Source organism: Macrotis lagotis, chromosome 4, assembly GCF_037893015.1.
Source record: "Macrotis lagotis isolate mMagLag1 chromosome 4, bilby.v1.9.chrom.fasta, whole genome shotgun sequence".
In the NCBI taxonomy this organism is placed as follows: Eukaryota; Metazoa; Chordata; class Mammalia; order Peramelemorphia; family Peramelidae; genus Macrotis; species Macrotis lagotis.
The window spans coordinates 83,109,647-83,127,193 of NC_133661.1; the positions used below are offsets into that span (position 1 = coordinate 83,109,647).

The following is a 17,547-nucleotide window of genomic DNA, read 5'->3' on the forward strand; positions in this document are numbered from 1 at the left end:
AAATGCCCTAAAATTTGGAGCTGGCCCAAAGTGAAATTAGCTGACTTCAGCAGATAGGGAGCTCTCTCCTGTTCTTAAGAGTCTTCTTTTAAATGCTGAGTTAGAGAATATTGGAGAGTGTTTTCTCAGCTGGATGGAGTTGATTTTTTGAAGTTCTCTTCCATTTCTGAGATTCTATAGAACTATTTATATCATGCTGTGGAAAGCAAGAAGGACTAGAAGCTAAGAGATGGTATAGTATTCAGATGGTCAGAGAAGTGGGGAAATGGAATGAGCAATGACTTAGAGACAACACTGTGATGAAGAATTTGGCTTAAGGGATTAAAAATTGTTTTAGAAAGTGTAAGAATAGGCATACATTTTGAAAATATATAACTATAGAGTGTCTCATATTTTAAGTGTATTTTATGGAATTGCAGATTTAATAAACATAAATTTATAGCTTTATAAAAATTAACTAAAATTTTTTAAAAAAATTTTCTACTCTGGAGCACAGAATATTAGAAAATATATGTGAGTAAAGATAATTTTTATGATCTAAAACTCTGTTAGACACTATTAAGTTTTAGATCAAGTGATAAATATTCCATGTATTTTTTTTCTTAACAGTTGCCCAGATCATTTGAATTCCAATGTTAAGGTTATGGTTTCGCTTTTTTTTTTTAAATGAAGACTCTTGTATAGATAAATCCTACTGTCTAACAGCAATAGCTGAAAACATTTTTAATTTTGAGATTTAGAAAAGTTTTGAAATTTTTTTTCTTTTAAAACCAAAATTTTGACAAAAATACCCATGGTTTTCTTCTATGTTTACATGCAGCCAGGAGCTATGGGCGGAGACGAGGTAATTAAAAAAATGTAATCTTTTGCTTGCCAAATTTTAAGTCGATGTGGATATACCTGTGTGTGAGGGGTGGGGGGACTGGGCTGGGAGGGAGAGTGAATCAATATTTATTGTGCTCCGAGTATGTTCCAGTTTACTTATTTTAGAAGAATAGTTCAGTTATTGACTCAGTGCTTTTATTTTTTGTTGATATTCTTTTAATCCTAACAAAAATGTGGCAAAATTGGGCATTTTAAACTAAAGAAACTTTTGGTTTGGGGCTTTTTTATGAATGTGTACGATAAAATGAAAATCCAACTACAATCTCTTAAAATTTAGTGGACTTCTAATAGATTTTTTTTTTGGAAATATTTTATTTATTTATTTTGAATTTTACAATTTCCCCCCAATCTTGCTTCCCCCCACCCCCCCACAGAAGGCAGTTTGTTAGTTTTTATCTTTTAATAGAGTTTTAAAGAAAAAAATTTAATAGCATTATTTGTTTTGGAGAGAAAAAATTTTAATGCTTTTATTTCTTTTTATTAATGCTTGATAATTGGATGTCTAAGCTAAAATAATTGTTTTATATATGCCTGTGAAGAGAGGAACTTCTTTGTATTTCCAGGTTCTTATTTATCCTCATATATGTATGAGATTAAGCCTCTGATTATTCTTAGAAAACAGAACTAACATCAATGAGTGAAAGGTTTTAAGTATTAAGATTTTTGACTCTGTGAAAGGAAAAATTTCTGAACAAATCAACCTGTCTAGAAGTGACACAAAGTTCCTTGCAAGATGATTTCCCACTTCTGAAAAATCTTCAAGTAGAGGCTAAATTATCAAAATAATATAGAGGGCACTCATGGTTTCAGGAAGGGTTGAATTAGGTGCCATTTGGAGGTCCTTTCAAGTCTTAAGTTGTTCTGATCCTCTATCTAGAACCTTTGACTTTAGGAAGGTGCCTTCTCACCTCTTTTTTCATGTAGAGTTCAGACAGTTCTGGGATATGAGTGTTAGAGCATTCTCAATTCCAATCTTGTCAGATCCAGAAATGGAAACTCACTAAAGGTCACATGGCAAGTTGGGTTTGCAGGAATCCAGGTCCTTACTTCCTTTTCCAGCATTTTTCCCCCCTCACTCTTAGGCTGCTTCAGAGTTGGTGGTTCAGTGCAGAAAAGAACAGATTGTTATTTATGGTGAATTTGTAGTATTGCCAGTGCCTGAAGTTAGTTAAATAACCATGCCTCGTTTCTTTAATGCTAAAGAGAGTATAACACATAATGCCTGTAGACATAGCATTATGTAACACAAGAGGGTATTCTAATTTTCAGTTTTGAATTTTAGTGGTAATCATTGTGTAGGACACTGGTTTTTTATTGTTCCAAGGAGACAATCAATGTCAGGGGGAGAATTCACATTCAAAAAAGGCAAAAGTGACTGACAATGACCAAGATGAAGCATGAATAGATTTAGCTTTCTCTGAAGGTCCGTTCTGCCACTGTGATATCCAGTCAGTGACCAAGTCCTTTTGAATTTTCTTGCATAGTGTCTCTTACATGCATCCCTTCCTTTTGCTCCACTGCCATCCACCACGCCATTCAAAATAGATTCAGGTTCCTACATCCAAGTCCTGGCCAATTCTTTAGGGTTCTCTGAATATGCCATAGGCTTTTCAACCTCCTGAACTGTGCTCATGATCTTCTCTCTCCCTATCTAGAATGACCTCTTCCCCACTTTCTGCTTTTCCTTCAGTGGTCTGATAAGTCCTCTATCTTCCATGAAACCTCCCTTTTCTCCAGACTGGACTAATCATTTCCTTCCACTGTATTGATATAGCATTTATAGTCTATGCCATTCATTGAACCCTTTGGGTTAATATTGTTTTATACATAAGTCCTCTACCTGCATTGTTTGTTCCCAAAGGGTAAGATTGTGTCCATCACAGTGCCTCACACATAAAGACTCTTAATAAATGCTTGGTGGATTGTATTATATATACCTAGGACAAGGGATCTTAACCTTATTTTGTGTTATGTATCCCTTTGGCAGTCTGGTGAAGTGCTTCTCTGACTCCCTTCTCAAAATGTTTGTTGCCCACCTTTTTTTTTTTATTTATTTTTTTAGGATTTTGCAAGGCAATGGGGTTAAGGGCTTGCCCAAGGCCACACAGATAGGTAATTATTAAATGTCTGAGACTGGATTTGAACCCAGGTACTCCTGACTCCAAGGCCGGTGCTTTATCCACTATGCCACCTAGCTACCCCTGTTGCCTACTTTCATAATGAGAGATTCAGGATTTCAACTAGAGGTTAGTGAAAATAAAGATGTAATTCTTTGCCCCATCCAAATTCACAGATTATTTGACTTGGTTAAAACCTTTGTTATAAAATTTAGAGGATCTATATATTTATGTTGATTATTATGATATTGGAATTAACCAGAAGCTTCCAGGTGTTTGATATTTGTCTTGCCGTATTGTCCCAAGACATTAAGAGCACTATGCTGTTAAGCATTTTTCCAGAGTTATTTGGATTGCTATAATTCCTTTATAAGCCTATGATAGATTATGGTTGTTGAAAATAGGAAAGGGAAAACACAAACAGCATAAAGACTTGGAACAAATTTGAAAACAATCAAAAGTTATCATGTTGTTAAATTGATAATGCCAGGCTCTGCAGCCAAGGAAGAACACTCCACAAATATGTGTTCTGTGCTTCTGTTTAACCTTTTATTCCCAATACTAAATACTTAAAGGCTTTTGCTTTGAATATTCATATTAGAGCAAATAAAAGTTTCTTTGCAAATTCCCTAAATCCTAGATTTCATTCAAGAGACTTTTGGAGGGGTGGCTAGGTGGCACAGTATATAAAGCACCGGCCCTGGAGTCAGGAGTACCTGGGTTCAATTCCGATCTCAGACACTTAATAATTACCTAGCTGTGTGGCCTTGGGCAAGCCACTTAACCCCATTGCCTAGCAAAAACCTAAAGAAAAAAAAAAGAGAGACTTTTGGTAACCAAGCTCCATTTTGATAATTGTGAGGGCTCTCTTCAGAGCAAAAACTCCAACTTAAATCAACACTTGATTCAATAGGGAAACCAATAGTGAAACGACTAAAATACAGCTTTACTATTTATTTATTGGTGTTTTACAGAGTCAAATTGATTGGAATTCAATCTTTAACCAGAACATAAATACTGCATAAGAAATCAAGTACAATTTAGGGACAGAAATCAAGTAGAGAATTAGAATTGAACCTCATCTTGTCTAACGTACCTGAAAAGACTTGATGGAAAAGGTACTTTGAAGTGCTCATGCTTGAGAATGAGGAAATGTAGGTTTGGAACAGAATAGATAAATGGAAACTGCTGAATTTAGCTGAAAAAAGAAACAAATGGTGATAGTCTGGGTTACCTTAGTGCACTATATATAAAGAATGTGAGAATCTTGAATTGATGTGTTAAGTATTCAGAAAGCAAGGAGCATCATCAAAGTTATGGGTGGAGAGAGCTGTCCAGGTTCATATGGGTAGAGCCATGAGCACACTCAAAAGAGAAATTTCCAGTGGTGTAGATATCAGGACTAAGTTCTGACATTGTGAAGAAAGAAAAAAGTTCATAAACAAGGACGATTATATAACAGGAAGAGAAAGCAGATCTTGGCAGTACTCATTTGTTCCAGCTGATATAAAGTGTTTTCCTGACAAGTAGGGTGTAAAACAGATACTTCATATCACATTTGGAATCATCATTTCCATTAATGTTTTGAGCTTGTGCTTCAGGGTAATGAAAAAACTTGTGCAGAGTAAAGATAGAAGCATCATGGTATAATAGAAAGAATTTCAGATCTCAAAGGAATGGACCTGGGCTCTTTAAAAAAGATTTTTTAAATATGTTGAACTTAAAAACTCACATACAACAGAGCATTTCCCTACATGTAGCAGAACACAAAATGAGTATCCCCTTTGGCAACAATAAATTCCTGATTCATATTATTTACAAGAAGTAGGTTCTGATTCTACCTCTGATTCTACCTGTCTAACCCTGGGCAGGTAATAGTGTCCTCAGTTATTTCACAAAGGGGTTGCCCTAGCTGGTCTCTGAGCTTCCTTTTGGCTTTAAGGCTATGATGTTATGATCCTAAAATGCTTAAAAAGACTTATTAAACTGGCCCTAAATAGGTTATCCTTTCTCCCCAAACTTCAATTATCTAAACCTGGAGTGTAACCTATAATCAAACATTGCAGAAAGAGTAGGGATGATTTTAAAAAATATTACATGTAAGGTAAAATACAGCAATTTCATAGTAAACACATTTTTAATACAGTAACATTGTCTTAAGTATTTGTCAATGTTTGTACTTCTCTATGAGAGACAATGATGTGTGGTAGGGAGCCAGCCTTGGAGTGAAAAAGACTTGTGATCAAGTAGTGCTTCTTGATTGGGTGATCCTGGAAATAGCATGTTAAATCAATCAGTGCCCCCCCAAAACTCTCTGAGACCTGTAAATTTCAGAGAAATTGAACATTTATCTGGAGAAAATTTTGCTTAATGGGAGTTCATGACATTACTGTTCTGGACAAAAAAAAATTATACATTATATACTTTCCTTTCAAAGAAATCTCTTGTTAAGGATAGAACCAATAGTCAACCTCCCTTCTATCTTTTGGCTATTTGAAAAATTATTCCTTCTCAAGGTTAGATTTCATTTCTCTCACAACAGCTATTTATAACAATCAATGGAATAAGTTTTCTATATATTCACTTTTAAAATTGCCTCTACTTAAACCTGTTTTACAGGACATCTAGTTCATTTTAGTTTTTGCTAGTTCTGGGAGCCTCAGATATCTTAAGTTGTCACACTGGTTGGTCCTTTACCTATTTCTCATTTTTATAGAAACAGTTCCTTAGCTAAAGAATTATATGCTCTTGATCTGTATTTTATTACAGATTTTTTGTGTTTGAAGAATTTATCACTGCTCTGTTGCATGTTGGCCTTAATGATGATAAAGGTCCTAAAGCCTTTTATCTAATTAAAAAAAATCACCATCACCTGTGGACTGTGACAGTAAAGTCTTTCATGTCTCTGTCAGAAACTTGCCGAAGGAAGTAATCTTACAAAATTTGACTGCTTTTCTCTAAGGCTTGCATAGAACAGAGGTTTTTAACCTGGGGTTTGTGAACTTGAATTTTAAAAGTATTTTGATATCTGTATTTCAATATAATTTGTTTCCTTTTGTAATCTATGCATTTTATTTTATGCCTTTAAAAGCATTGTTCTGAGAAAGGTTCATTAAACACACACACACACACACACACACACACACACACGTGTCTTTTTCTATTATGGGCCTCTGTTTCATGAATTGAAAAACTAGAAGATTGAGATTTTGTTACTTCAATAGCTCTTATAGCTCTAAATCATTTGTGGTAGCTCAGAGGTAAAAAAGATTACTTCTTTACTTCCATTTTGGCTTTAACTTTCCAAGGATCAGGGTTGCTACCCTCTAGCAATGGGGAAATTTGACATCATTTTCATCTTTATCTGACTGACTTGGCACATATAGTTTAATTGGCAAAACTATCCAGTCAAAGTTGTCTTAGAGTCAACTGAAGGGGGATTAAAAAAATTCCTATTTTTGGCAAGCTGAGTTGAGTTTAGGAGACATAGGTGTTGGGGGGAAAAGATGACTTTCTTCAAGTTGGAAGTTCATAGTTCTAGTGAAGAACTGCTGAACCATAGTGGGAGATTCACTGTGGATCTTGGTGGCAGGTAAGTTAGAAGATATATGAATTAAATACAAGTGTGCTAGAGAGATTATTTACATGTGTTCATTACCTAAGATTAGGGTTAGAAGACTGGGAAACTGAAGACTTTGAATTCATCCTTTAGATATAAATAATTCCTTACTGCTGGTCTCATTGACCTTCTAACCTCAGCCTCATCCCACATACATGCTACTCTAACCTGCCTATGCTGCTCCATAAGTGGGTAAACTGTTGTAGTAGAAAGGAATGACCAAAATTATGTGCAACAAGAAAATCAGTGGCCAGCAGAAGCAAATGGCAGTGATATACCTAGGGTTGGAAATATGTGGCTGGTCAGAGAAGCTGGCTCTTTGCCATTGTTCATCAACAGAACATGATGGAAAAGAAACGGAAGAATAGATTTTAAGATGGTTTATGTTGAACTATTTGGGAAGGAAACTGATCTGCCATTGTCTGGGGCTAAATGAGAAAGAAGACAGAAAAAAAGACAAGAGAATGTGTTCTGAACTGACTGAACCCTGGAGGAATTTCAGTTTGTCTCCCAGTTATTTTTTATTTTTAGGGGTTTTTTTTTGCAAGGCAAATGGGGTTAAGTGGCTTGCCCAAGACCACACAGCTAGGCAATTATTAAGTGTCTGAGACCGGATTTGAACCTAGGGACTCCTGACTCCAAGGCTGGTGCTTTATCCACTGCACCACCTAGCCACCCCTCCCAGTTGTTTTTAAAGTTCATTGAAGAACTATATCTGGTAATTTTTTGTATCAAATCAAACTTAGAGAAGAGTGACAGTGGTAGTCAGAAATCTACTCATTGGGGCAGCTCAGTAGTGCAGTGGATAGAGGACCAGCCCTAAATCTGACCTCAGACAATAATTATGTGGCTGTATGACTTTGGGCAAGTCACTTAACCCCATTGCCTTTCAAAATAAAAAAAAAAAAAGAAAGCTACTAATCAGAATCAGGTAGGCCTGCTGTACAGCAGAAGTTACCAGTACATAAACCCAAGCTGAATGTTAATTCCTCAATCAAATATTGGTGCAGGGAAGGGGGGGTGGCAAGAAGGCTACTGGTACTAACAAAGCTACATATCAAATTGCTAGCAAAGGAAAGCCAGTGTACTTGCAGATCTTTTAAGTCTATGATCAATGTGAGAGATAAATCCTGTGCCTCTTGTTGCCCTAAGAGGGAAGAGCTGAAGGAGAGGAACTGGCTCTGAAGTGATCAGACTGCTTTGAAAGTGGTGAAAGAGTTTGGTGTGGGAGAGCAATGTAAATGTTTTAGCCAGTTGAAGCCCTTGTGTGCCCCTTGTTCTTTGGATGCAGCTTCTCATACACATTCAGTAGAGAAGAATGTAATGCAAAGAAAAGTTTGGATCAATGAGTGTTGCTTTGCAGTGCTTACTAAAAATTTTTAATACATTACTCCTCATAATAGATGTAATTTTTTTCTAAATTCATTGTCTGCTTATCCAGTTACTGAATCAAACGCATTTGATTAGAAACTGAAAAAACATTAAAAAGATAGCCCACTTAGGTGAAGAAATAGCAAACGGTGAAGTAGATGTCCAAGAGTATATTTTCTACTTTTTATTTTATAATATGGAGTTAGAATTTTATAGAATGATAAAATATTAAAGGTAGAGGGATTTATCTATTCAAATATTCATATGCACCTTTTATAAGGACCTACCATAAAGATTTATAAATAATCTCTAAGTTTCCTTTCAACTCTAAATTTTTTTTTATTGTAATTCAGGTAATTTAATTTTGGGTAAGCCACATGGGTTGGTGGAATGCCTTTATCCACTGGGATAAAGCAGGGTTTGAAATCTTTGTGAATTTTCTCATAACTAGGTGCCAGCTTTAAGTAATTTATCTTCCAGGTGGTTCTACATTGACTTTTCTTCCCTTTAACAAATCCTGATGAGGGACTGAACAGACACTGAAAGGTGGGGGGGGGGGAGAACTTCTTTGAGGGACTTGGACTGACCTCTGCCTGCCTTGAACTCTTCTGAGCTTCTTTGACCTATTTTCACTGGAAGAAATATGCTCAAAATCAGCTGTTAAATGATAATTGTGTCCTTTCTCTTGCTTGCCTGTAGCTTTTCTCAAAATAACAAGTCTCACACAGTCAGACATTTTACTGGGATCCTTTTAATCTTTTTTGGTTTTATGACTCCCCTGGAAAAATAAGAGCTAGGAAAAATGCTTTTTTAAAAAAAATTTAGTAGAATTTATTAATATACCACCTGTTCACTGCCTCTGTATAATTCAAGGATTGAACAGAAGTGTGTGTGTGTGTGTGTGTGTGTGTGTGTGTGTGTGTGTGTGTGTATGGATAAAAAGTTTTTAAATAAGAAAATGTAGATTTGAAGCCTTTCTCTGTAGTTAAAGCACTACTCATTAGTATTTTTTTCAGTGAAGAACTATCTGGGGTTAATTTGTGTAAAATAGACCAGAGAGGAAAACATTTATCATACTGTCTTTTCTCATTGAATATATCAAGGTTATAGATCCTTCAGTGTGGGAGGAAGAAGAAGAAGGACAGTATGAAGGAGAAATTTGGCAAAGATATGTGTATGAATGTGTATATGTACTCGTGCATGCATACATAGTACATTTATGCATATACTTATAAATATTACAATACTTGACTCATTTTCATGGTTGAGATTTTGGAAAAGTTTAGCAGCAATATTATAACTGTAGCAAGATCTTTGCTTTTCCCAGTAGACAGTACTATAGGAGATCATATTTTTAGCTTGATTAGGAACTCAAGATTGTATAAATAGGTAGATACTATGTAGATACTATGAGACCAAAATGCTGCAGAAATCCGAAGGAAATACATTTGCCTTAAAAGAATATTCTCATGTGTTAAAGTTTTGTGTCTTTCATGGGTTGTCATGTTCCCTCAAAAAAGGGGAGAGAGAGAGGGAGAGATATGTTTATCCTAGTAACTTGCCTTTTGGTGATGAGCCAAACAGCACATTGGACAGTAGACAAAGTCTGCCCAAGAGTTTTAAATCTTTTAACTTATTTTAATACCTGCCAGGAATTATTTTTCATTAACATAGCCCTTAAAACCCAGGATCACCTCCCTGCCACAGTGAAGCATGAGAGTAGTTATTTGGATAAATTCAAGATTTTACAGTATCACACCTATAATGTCTGTATTGCTTTCATTAACACAGACCCTGGTACACAGTAGTTGCTTAATAAATGCTTATTGGTCGATTACTGATGGTATTATGTTATAACCAAATTTGGGAAGGGAGGGTGCCTCTGAAGAAAACTGCTCTAATTAAAGATTTGGAAATACCTATATTGGAAAGTATGTCTTCAGTCAGTGAATGAAAAATTTGCAGTCATCATTAACTAGGCCACATTATTAGTTCTGAGAATCTTATAGAGTTAATTGTGATAAAACAGTCTAATCTCTTTAGGTAAATTATGAAGCACTTAGTACAATTCCTGCCAAACAGTAAGGGCTTAATAAATGTTTATTGATGTTGATTTTTGCATCTAAGAACTGCTGGTCTTCAGGTCTGTCTATTGTCATGCTGGAGTTTTGAATAAATGTATTTGCCTTAGCATAGCAATATCATTATACCCCACTTATCTAGAGGTCATGTTTCTGGCAACATCAACCCTTAGGAATAATGCATGAAATTTATTGGAATTAAAAGGGGAAAAAAAGCTGCATGAATATTCCTAAATTCTTACATTAAATCAAGCTTTTACATCTGTGGCTAGAACTTTAATGACTTGCAGTTCTCAAAGTAGTTTTCTGTTTTTTCTACCCTAGTAGGAGCTAACTACTTCTGGCAGGCTCTCTAGGAATTTATTGGCAGTCTGAGACAGAAGGAAGATGCAGAAATGTCTCAAACATAAAAATGAATACTCATGGTAATGCACCAAATGATATCTTCAAGAAAAGGTTTAGCTCAATAAACTCTGCTTACAAGGCAGTCTAATAGAAAAGACATTTTAGAAAGGTTTCCAGCAAAAGTGATGAAAATAAAAATGGAGGAGAGGAGCTGTATATTTTTGTCCTCCCTTTCATCTGGAATATAACATTCCCCTAGTACCTAGATAAATGGAAGCATTCAATATATAACTAAAAGATTGCAAAAAATTTGAAAACAGTTTGCCAGCTGTTTATGTACTTTGTCATTTTTAGGATTCAGGCACAAAAAAATGTACAGAGCTGAAAGTGTTCTCAGGGTTAAAATTAAGTTAACAGCCTTCTTCAAAAAGTGTTGTTCTCATCTTTCCTCTAGTATTGATTTCCATATTTCACACCATCTTTGCAGTTACTTAAGAGTCATCAAGTGGGACTAGGGGAGAATTCTTTTAGTTGTTAATACCACTTTCATCTATCCCTGCTGGGGGCCATTTGAGCCAGAGCTTAGTCTTTCTCAGCTCTCAATACCCATGGTAAGTAGTGTACAGCAATGGTAGCCTGCCTTATAGTTGAGCCTCCAGAGAGCTTGATAAGGAGACTCAAGAGGCTTGGACAAAAATATCCTTCTCCATTTAGTCTTAGCAAATTGAATTTAGTTGAATAAATCATAAAAGATTTAGGATTCTACTTTCTAGAGTAGAAATCATCTGGAGGAAAAAAAAATTTCTTGAAACTAATAGAATTGGGAATGAAAGACAGGAGGGACAATACTATAAAGTACAGCCCTTGAAAAATTTGGACTTTTTCCCTACCCTTAGGAAAGTAGCCACCCTTCTGTTTGTGTAAATAAATACACTGGAGATATTTTGGGATACTGAGTGATTGATGATATAAAAGCTCTGTAGATTATTTACTGTGAAGAAATCAGAAATAAAAATGCATTTTTTTAATCATCATAATTTGGGCTCCTAATGAAATACTTACTTTCCAGGAAAAATATTTAACTATAGAAACTCCCCAATTTGTTTCAGGTCGGTCTTCTCTCTTTCCCTTTGAAGATGCCTTTCTAGAGGATAGTCATGGTGACCAGTCTTTATCATCAGGCCTGAACTCTCCAACTCGCTGTCAGAATGGTGAAAGAGTGGAACGCTATTCTAGAAAGGTGTTTGTTGGGGGCCTCCCTCCTGACATCGATGAAGGTACCTTATATATGTGTGTGTGTGTGTGTGTGTGTATTTATGAAAAAAATTCTCTCTGTATTTGCTTGCTCTTTGAGAGCAGGAATTTTGTTCTTGATAGAGTGCCTAATAATACATAGTAGGCGATTAATAAATACTTGTTTGATTTAAAAAACAAGCCATGTCCATCATAGCTATTGGCCTGCTCTTCTTAGAGTCTTACTTGGAGTATTGGTTTATTTTAGAGTCTACTTAGAGTATTGATCTATCATTCTTGAAAAAGGTCAAAATGATTTATGACAAGGGGTGGCTAGGTTGCACAGTGGATAGAGCACCAGCCCTGGAGTCAGGAGTACCTGAGTTCAAATCTGGCCTCAGACACTTAATAATTACCTAGATGTGTGGCCTTGGGCAAGCCATTTAACCCCATCTGCTTTGCAAAAACCTAAAAAAAAAAAGATTTATGATAAGCATATGATTGATGTATGTATTCTTCCCATGTAGATTCCTTCATAGGGACTCAAAAGACATAAAGACATAAAAAGTCCTTTATATAGATTCGCTTTCCAGAACCTCACATGTAGGAAGGGAAAGAAATCCTACATCATCTAGTCTCTGTACCTCAGTTTTAACCCTGAGTATGTTGATAATTTCCAAGATTTTAATTAAATCTCAGCTTAGATGCATTTAACATTTAATATATATATATATATATATATATATATATATTACATACACACACAAACATTTTTATGCATACATAATTATTTACTCACTTATTTGTAAGCATGACCTACACAGCTGGATATTGTAGAGGAAGACCTGTGTTCACAAATCAACTCTTGACACATTATGGCTGTGGGACCTTGAGTAAATCACTTAATCTCTTGGTGTCCTAGTAGACTCTATAGGTATTAGCCTGCATTGGTAGAGGGAATTTCCTCTTCTGGGTGTTTCTTATGTCAAAGAAAACACAGTCCTATTTCCTGTCACCTACATGTGAATATGACCTACTTATAAAGGTGAAAGCAATAATTAAAATCATCAATTGGTTAAAACTAGAAAATTTTAACATAAATTAATATATTATGATAAATGTTTAGGTAGCATAGTACTAAGGGAAAATGTTTACTTTTGCCTAAAATTCAGTTTAAAACTAGATAAAGGAAAATGAAAAAATACTAAAGTGTCAGAAGTGGCTTAAAAAAAGTTTGTGTCAAACTCAGTTCTAGAAGGTCATAGACCTACTTAAGAAAATCTTTATAATGAATCTTTTTTGTAACTAAAATATTTCTAGAAAATAGAATTTAATTTTTGAAAGAAAGAAAGGAAACTTTGGAACATTAACACTGTAACTTGGCTACTTTGTTAATAATGAACTGTTCATCCCCTCAACATTTTCAGGCTGAAGCTGCATGACTACTTTAAGGATGTTAAAGGGGATTCACTTAATGAGTAAAGATTAGATTTGTTGACCTTATCATGCTAATAATATTCTTTGAAATCATAAAGTGGTATAGAGCTGGAGCATCAAATTATAAAGTCCTCTTCCTGTTTTAAAAATTAATCTTATGGGGGCGGCTAGGTGGTGTAGTGGATAAAGCACCAACCTTGGAGTCAGGAGTACCTGGGTTCAAATCCGGTCTCAGACACTTAATAATTACCTAGCTCTGTGGCCTTGGGCAAGCCACTTAACTCCATTTGCCTTGCAAAAAAAAAACACCTTAAAAATTAATCTTATGGGGCAGCTAGGTGGTATAGTGGATAGAGCACTGGCCCTGGAATCAGGAGAACCTGAGTTCAAATCCAGTCTCAGACACGAACAATTGAATAGCTTTGTGACCTTGGGCAAGTCATTTGACCCCATTGCCTTAAATAAAAAAAATTAAAATTAATCTTAGTTCTTCCCATAGTGTTGACTTGTTGGTTTTCCACCCTGCCTCTTAAGTAGAGATTTCATTTGTGACTGAAAGATCTGTTAATTTCAAACTTAACTAGAGCTGTTTCAGAAGATTATTTTAATCTTCTGCCATGAATAAAAAAGGGTCCATCTGATTTACTAGAATTTTTAAAAATTATTTGATTGAAAATGACAGTATATATAAACATGGACTGTATTCAATTTATATGCTTCTCTTAACACTGTTATTCCATGTACCTGTTAGGGAAACACATTTTCTGTTGGCAAAAGACTCACCAAAAAAGAAAAAATGTAGAACTAATGTGATTTTTTTTTATTTCAAAATAACTTAGGAATAATACATTTTCATATTCTATGTATCTTTGTTCTTTTCTGAAAATAAAATAAACATACTTTCTTTGAGCTTGTTTTGCTCAAGACCAAATTCCTTAGTGTCAGAACTGTTCCCATCCTCTTTGGTGCAGTAAGGGGAATTTGTAATACAAAAGTGAGAAAAACTGAGTTTTCATGCTTTTAAATGAATTAAGAAAACACTGATTTAGTGCAATTTTATGGAAAACTTACAGCTGTTCTTGTTAAATAACTTTAGGGAATAGCCTTTAAATTTTTTTTTTTATGCAGGACTTTCTATTTTTCTATTTGCCAATTTTAAGACTTCCTTTTCTCCCTGCTAAATCTCCTTATTTGTTTTTGTAGATGAGATTACTGCCAGCTTTCGTAGGTTTGGACCTCTTGTGGTGGACTGGCCTCACAAAGCTGAAAGCAAGTCATATTTTCCACCTAAAGGTAATAAGCTTACAATGCCTATACAGCCTGTTTTTAGAACTAGTGTGACAATTCAATAAAAGGCAGCCTTTTAATTCTTGAAGTGGCTGGAATTTTTTTTTAATCCATCATAATTTGATTTTGAAAATATGTAGAGAGAGAAGAAAGCAAGCCCCTCTCTCTGAGACCACCCTAGAAGTTTCCTAGTCTCAACCACGAGGCATAGAACACCATTTGGAAATCAGTCTTTAGCTCATGTTGATTTTTTTTTTCTTTTAGAATGTATATGGGGAGAGAGTACTGAGATCCAGTGATCATATTTTAAACACTTTGGATCAAAAGCTAAATCCATCTCTTCTGGTTTAAATTCTGAGAATGATCCTGAGATATAGATCTTGGGGAAAAAAACAAAGAAACAATGTGTTTAGAAGTATTAAACATGAAATGAAGAAACTCTCCCTACCATGGCCCCAGGTGGGTGGTGAGTTTTTTTTAGCCCCATTTATCAACTGGGTCAACTTCAAAGTAAAAATTAGTACATGACTTTTAAAATTGACTTTTTTCCAGGTTGTTTTGGAATTTGCTTTTGTGGTTGTCTTGTTATTATTAAAAGTTTTATGGTTGCCTTTTGTAATTGTATTGCCTTTTCTCCTTAACTTTCTCTGCTCTCATATTGAACCCTATTTGTATGGAGAAAAACATTTAAGTAAACCAACTAAAGCAACTATGTCCAAAGTCTTCTCTTAAGACCAAAATTGTTCATTATAATTCATCAAAGTTCTTCTGTTTTTATATGATATTATTTTCATTTCTGTCCTATGTATGTTGTATCCTTGGTTCTGTTAGATTCACTGTATCACTCCATATGGGTCTGCCCACATTTCTTTCAATGTCTTTTAACAAGATAAAACTCAATTTATATCCTCCAACCAAGATCTTTTGAGTCCGTTTCTCTTAATTGGCATCCATCCGTTCTGTTTACTTTTTTTCTTCACTATGAATGTTTTTCATAGTGGATGAAATTCCACAATATTCCTCATTACTTAGAGCAATTGTTTTCCTAGTTATTGACCTCCTTGACTTTTATGTCCTCTAATGGAAGCGCTGTATCCAAAGTTTGAACAACCTATGACTTCTTAAATATTTCCAGATAGATCAATTCATAGCTTCACTAACAGTGATTTATTGTTCCCCTCATGTTCAGTAGTGATCTTCTTTAAAAATCACTTTTGTAATTACCTAGCTGTGTGGCCTTGAGCAAGCCACTTAACCCCATTTGCCTTGCCAAAAAAAAAAACGTAAAAAAAATCACTTTTACCCATTTAAATTTGCCTTATTTTTTTTTCCCAGTGCATTAGACAACCTGTTGTTTTTTCTTGGAATAACAGTTTGCATTAAGCCCAGGAGGCTTGATTTGACTTAATACTGGGAGTATCACCTATTTGTGTACTACCTACCAAATTTGGTTACTGAAAGGGACATGATCTTTTGGATTATCTTGAAAACAGTTTTGGGAGGGAGACAGGTGCCAAGTTTTACTATGCTGCACCAGTTCACTTGCAAATAAAACAGGATGAGAAAACAAGCTTTAGACACATTTATCCCAAATTTCTGCAGGACCTTTCTGTATTTTATTTTTTTCCCCAGTAATACAAAACACAATGCAAAAATAAATAATTTTTGCTCCAGGCTGTGGCTTAACTTAAGTAATGAAGGCAGCATCTCATTGACCTAATTGCAAATGACTCAGTCTAACAGAAACTTCTGCTCTCACTGACCCCCTTATTATGGAGCTCTAAATAATTTACTAAGTGCCATCAATTTTTAACCTACTTCTATAGAATTTCCTCATTTAAAAGACAAAAAAAATCAACTTTGCTATTTAGCAAAAGCTAAACCACTCTCCTGTCTAAGTAGTAAACATGATCCTGAGGATGATCTTTTTTAGGGGAAATAAAAGGAAATTTAGACAGTTTACCATGATAAATGAAAACAGCTCTTAGAAGACTTTGGTAGTGGGGGTTTAATAAGAAAAGACAGCCTTCCCTTTATGCCTTATAATCTAAGGTAGAGGGGGAAGTATAGTCCAAAAGAGAAAATCTATTATTACATTCACAGTTGAATCCTTGCCTACTCTACTGAAAGGTGGAAAGCTATCTTTCTCAATTCATATCCCTTCTTTTTGCAAACTTCTTGTCAGCTGATTGTTGTTTCCTATATGCAAAATCACATCTCCTACCTCAATACCTTTGCACAGGCTATCCTGCCCTGTCTGAAAAGAATACTCTTCCTTTGAATTTTAGGATTCTTAAAGCACAATTTTAATGCTGCCTCCTAAAGCAAGCCTTTTTGGATTTCTGCCTTCTTTCCAGTTGTCAGTGCTCGCTCCCTCTTGAAATTATATTGTATTTTCTTCATATTTAGTTTGAATTTTATGTATGTCTATATAACATATACACATGCATACGTGTGTGTGTGTGTGTGTGTGTGTGTGTGTGTGTAAAAATGTTTTTCAAGTTGTGATTGCACAGGTCCCTATAAACTCCTTCAGTTTTTGTCCCAGATAGCTAGCTCAATTCCTCACACACAAACACTTAATAAATATTTGACTAGAATGTTGGCTGTAGCTAATGAGTTTATCTTAAACAATTCTGCATTATTTCTAGCTGGTTTCTGGCTGTCTGGTAATTAGTGGCACTTCTGTGGGTAGAGTTGAACTTGATCTGATGTTTTTCTTAGTACATTTCAAGCTCATGAATAAATAGGGCATACATAGGAGCTTAGATCTAGGGACAACCTTGGAGGTAACCTAGTCCAGCGACCTCCTTTTACTAGTTGACTGAGCTAATGAATGAACAGTTTTGGGGGTAAAGGTTAGATTAGATGACTTGCTGCAATTCCCTTCCAATTCTGAAAGTCTGATTGTGGAATTAGCATATCTTGTCCTTCTTAAATATTTGAACAGGCCACCACTGACTATCTTTTAAAAACTTGCTGGGAACTGAAGAATCAGGAGATATTGAAGTTATAATCTATTATAACCTCCATCAGGAGGTTGCTGAGGGGTTTATAGTTCTATTGTGACAGGTTCTTGTGAAGAAGAAAAAATAATGGATTTTGATGGTTTCATCAGTAGCACTTTGAACAGTAAAAGACAGGTGAGGTGAAGATACCCCAAAAGAAAGGA

The 17,547-nt window shown here is 35.2% G+C and overlaps 1 protein-coding gene across 11 annotated transcripts in view; it reads left to right on the forward strand.

The window, feature by feature from the left end:
- Positions 1–17,547, forward strand: part of CPEB3 (cytoplasmic polyadenylation element binding protein 3) — a 227,017-nt gene that overhangs the window by 134,548 nt on the left and 74,922 nt on the right. For 9 of the 11 annotated variants that reach the window (XM_074233373.1, XM_074233372.1, XM_074233378.1 and 6 more), the window contains 2 exons: positions 11,528–11,695; positions 14,292–14,381. In XM_074233373.1, the coding sequence (XP_074089474.1) occupies positions 11,528–11,695; positions 14,292–14,381 (258 nt within the window). The remainder of the gene's footprint in view (positions 1–11,527; positions 11,696–14,291; positions 14,382–17,547) is intronic. The other 2 variants (XM_074233370.1, XM_074233375.1) reach the window with 1 other exon arrangement.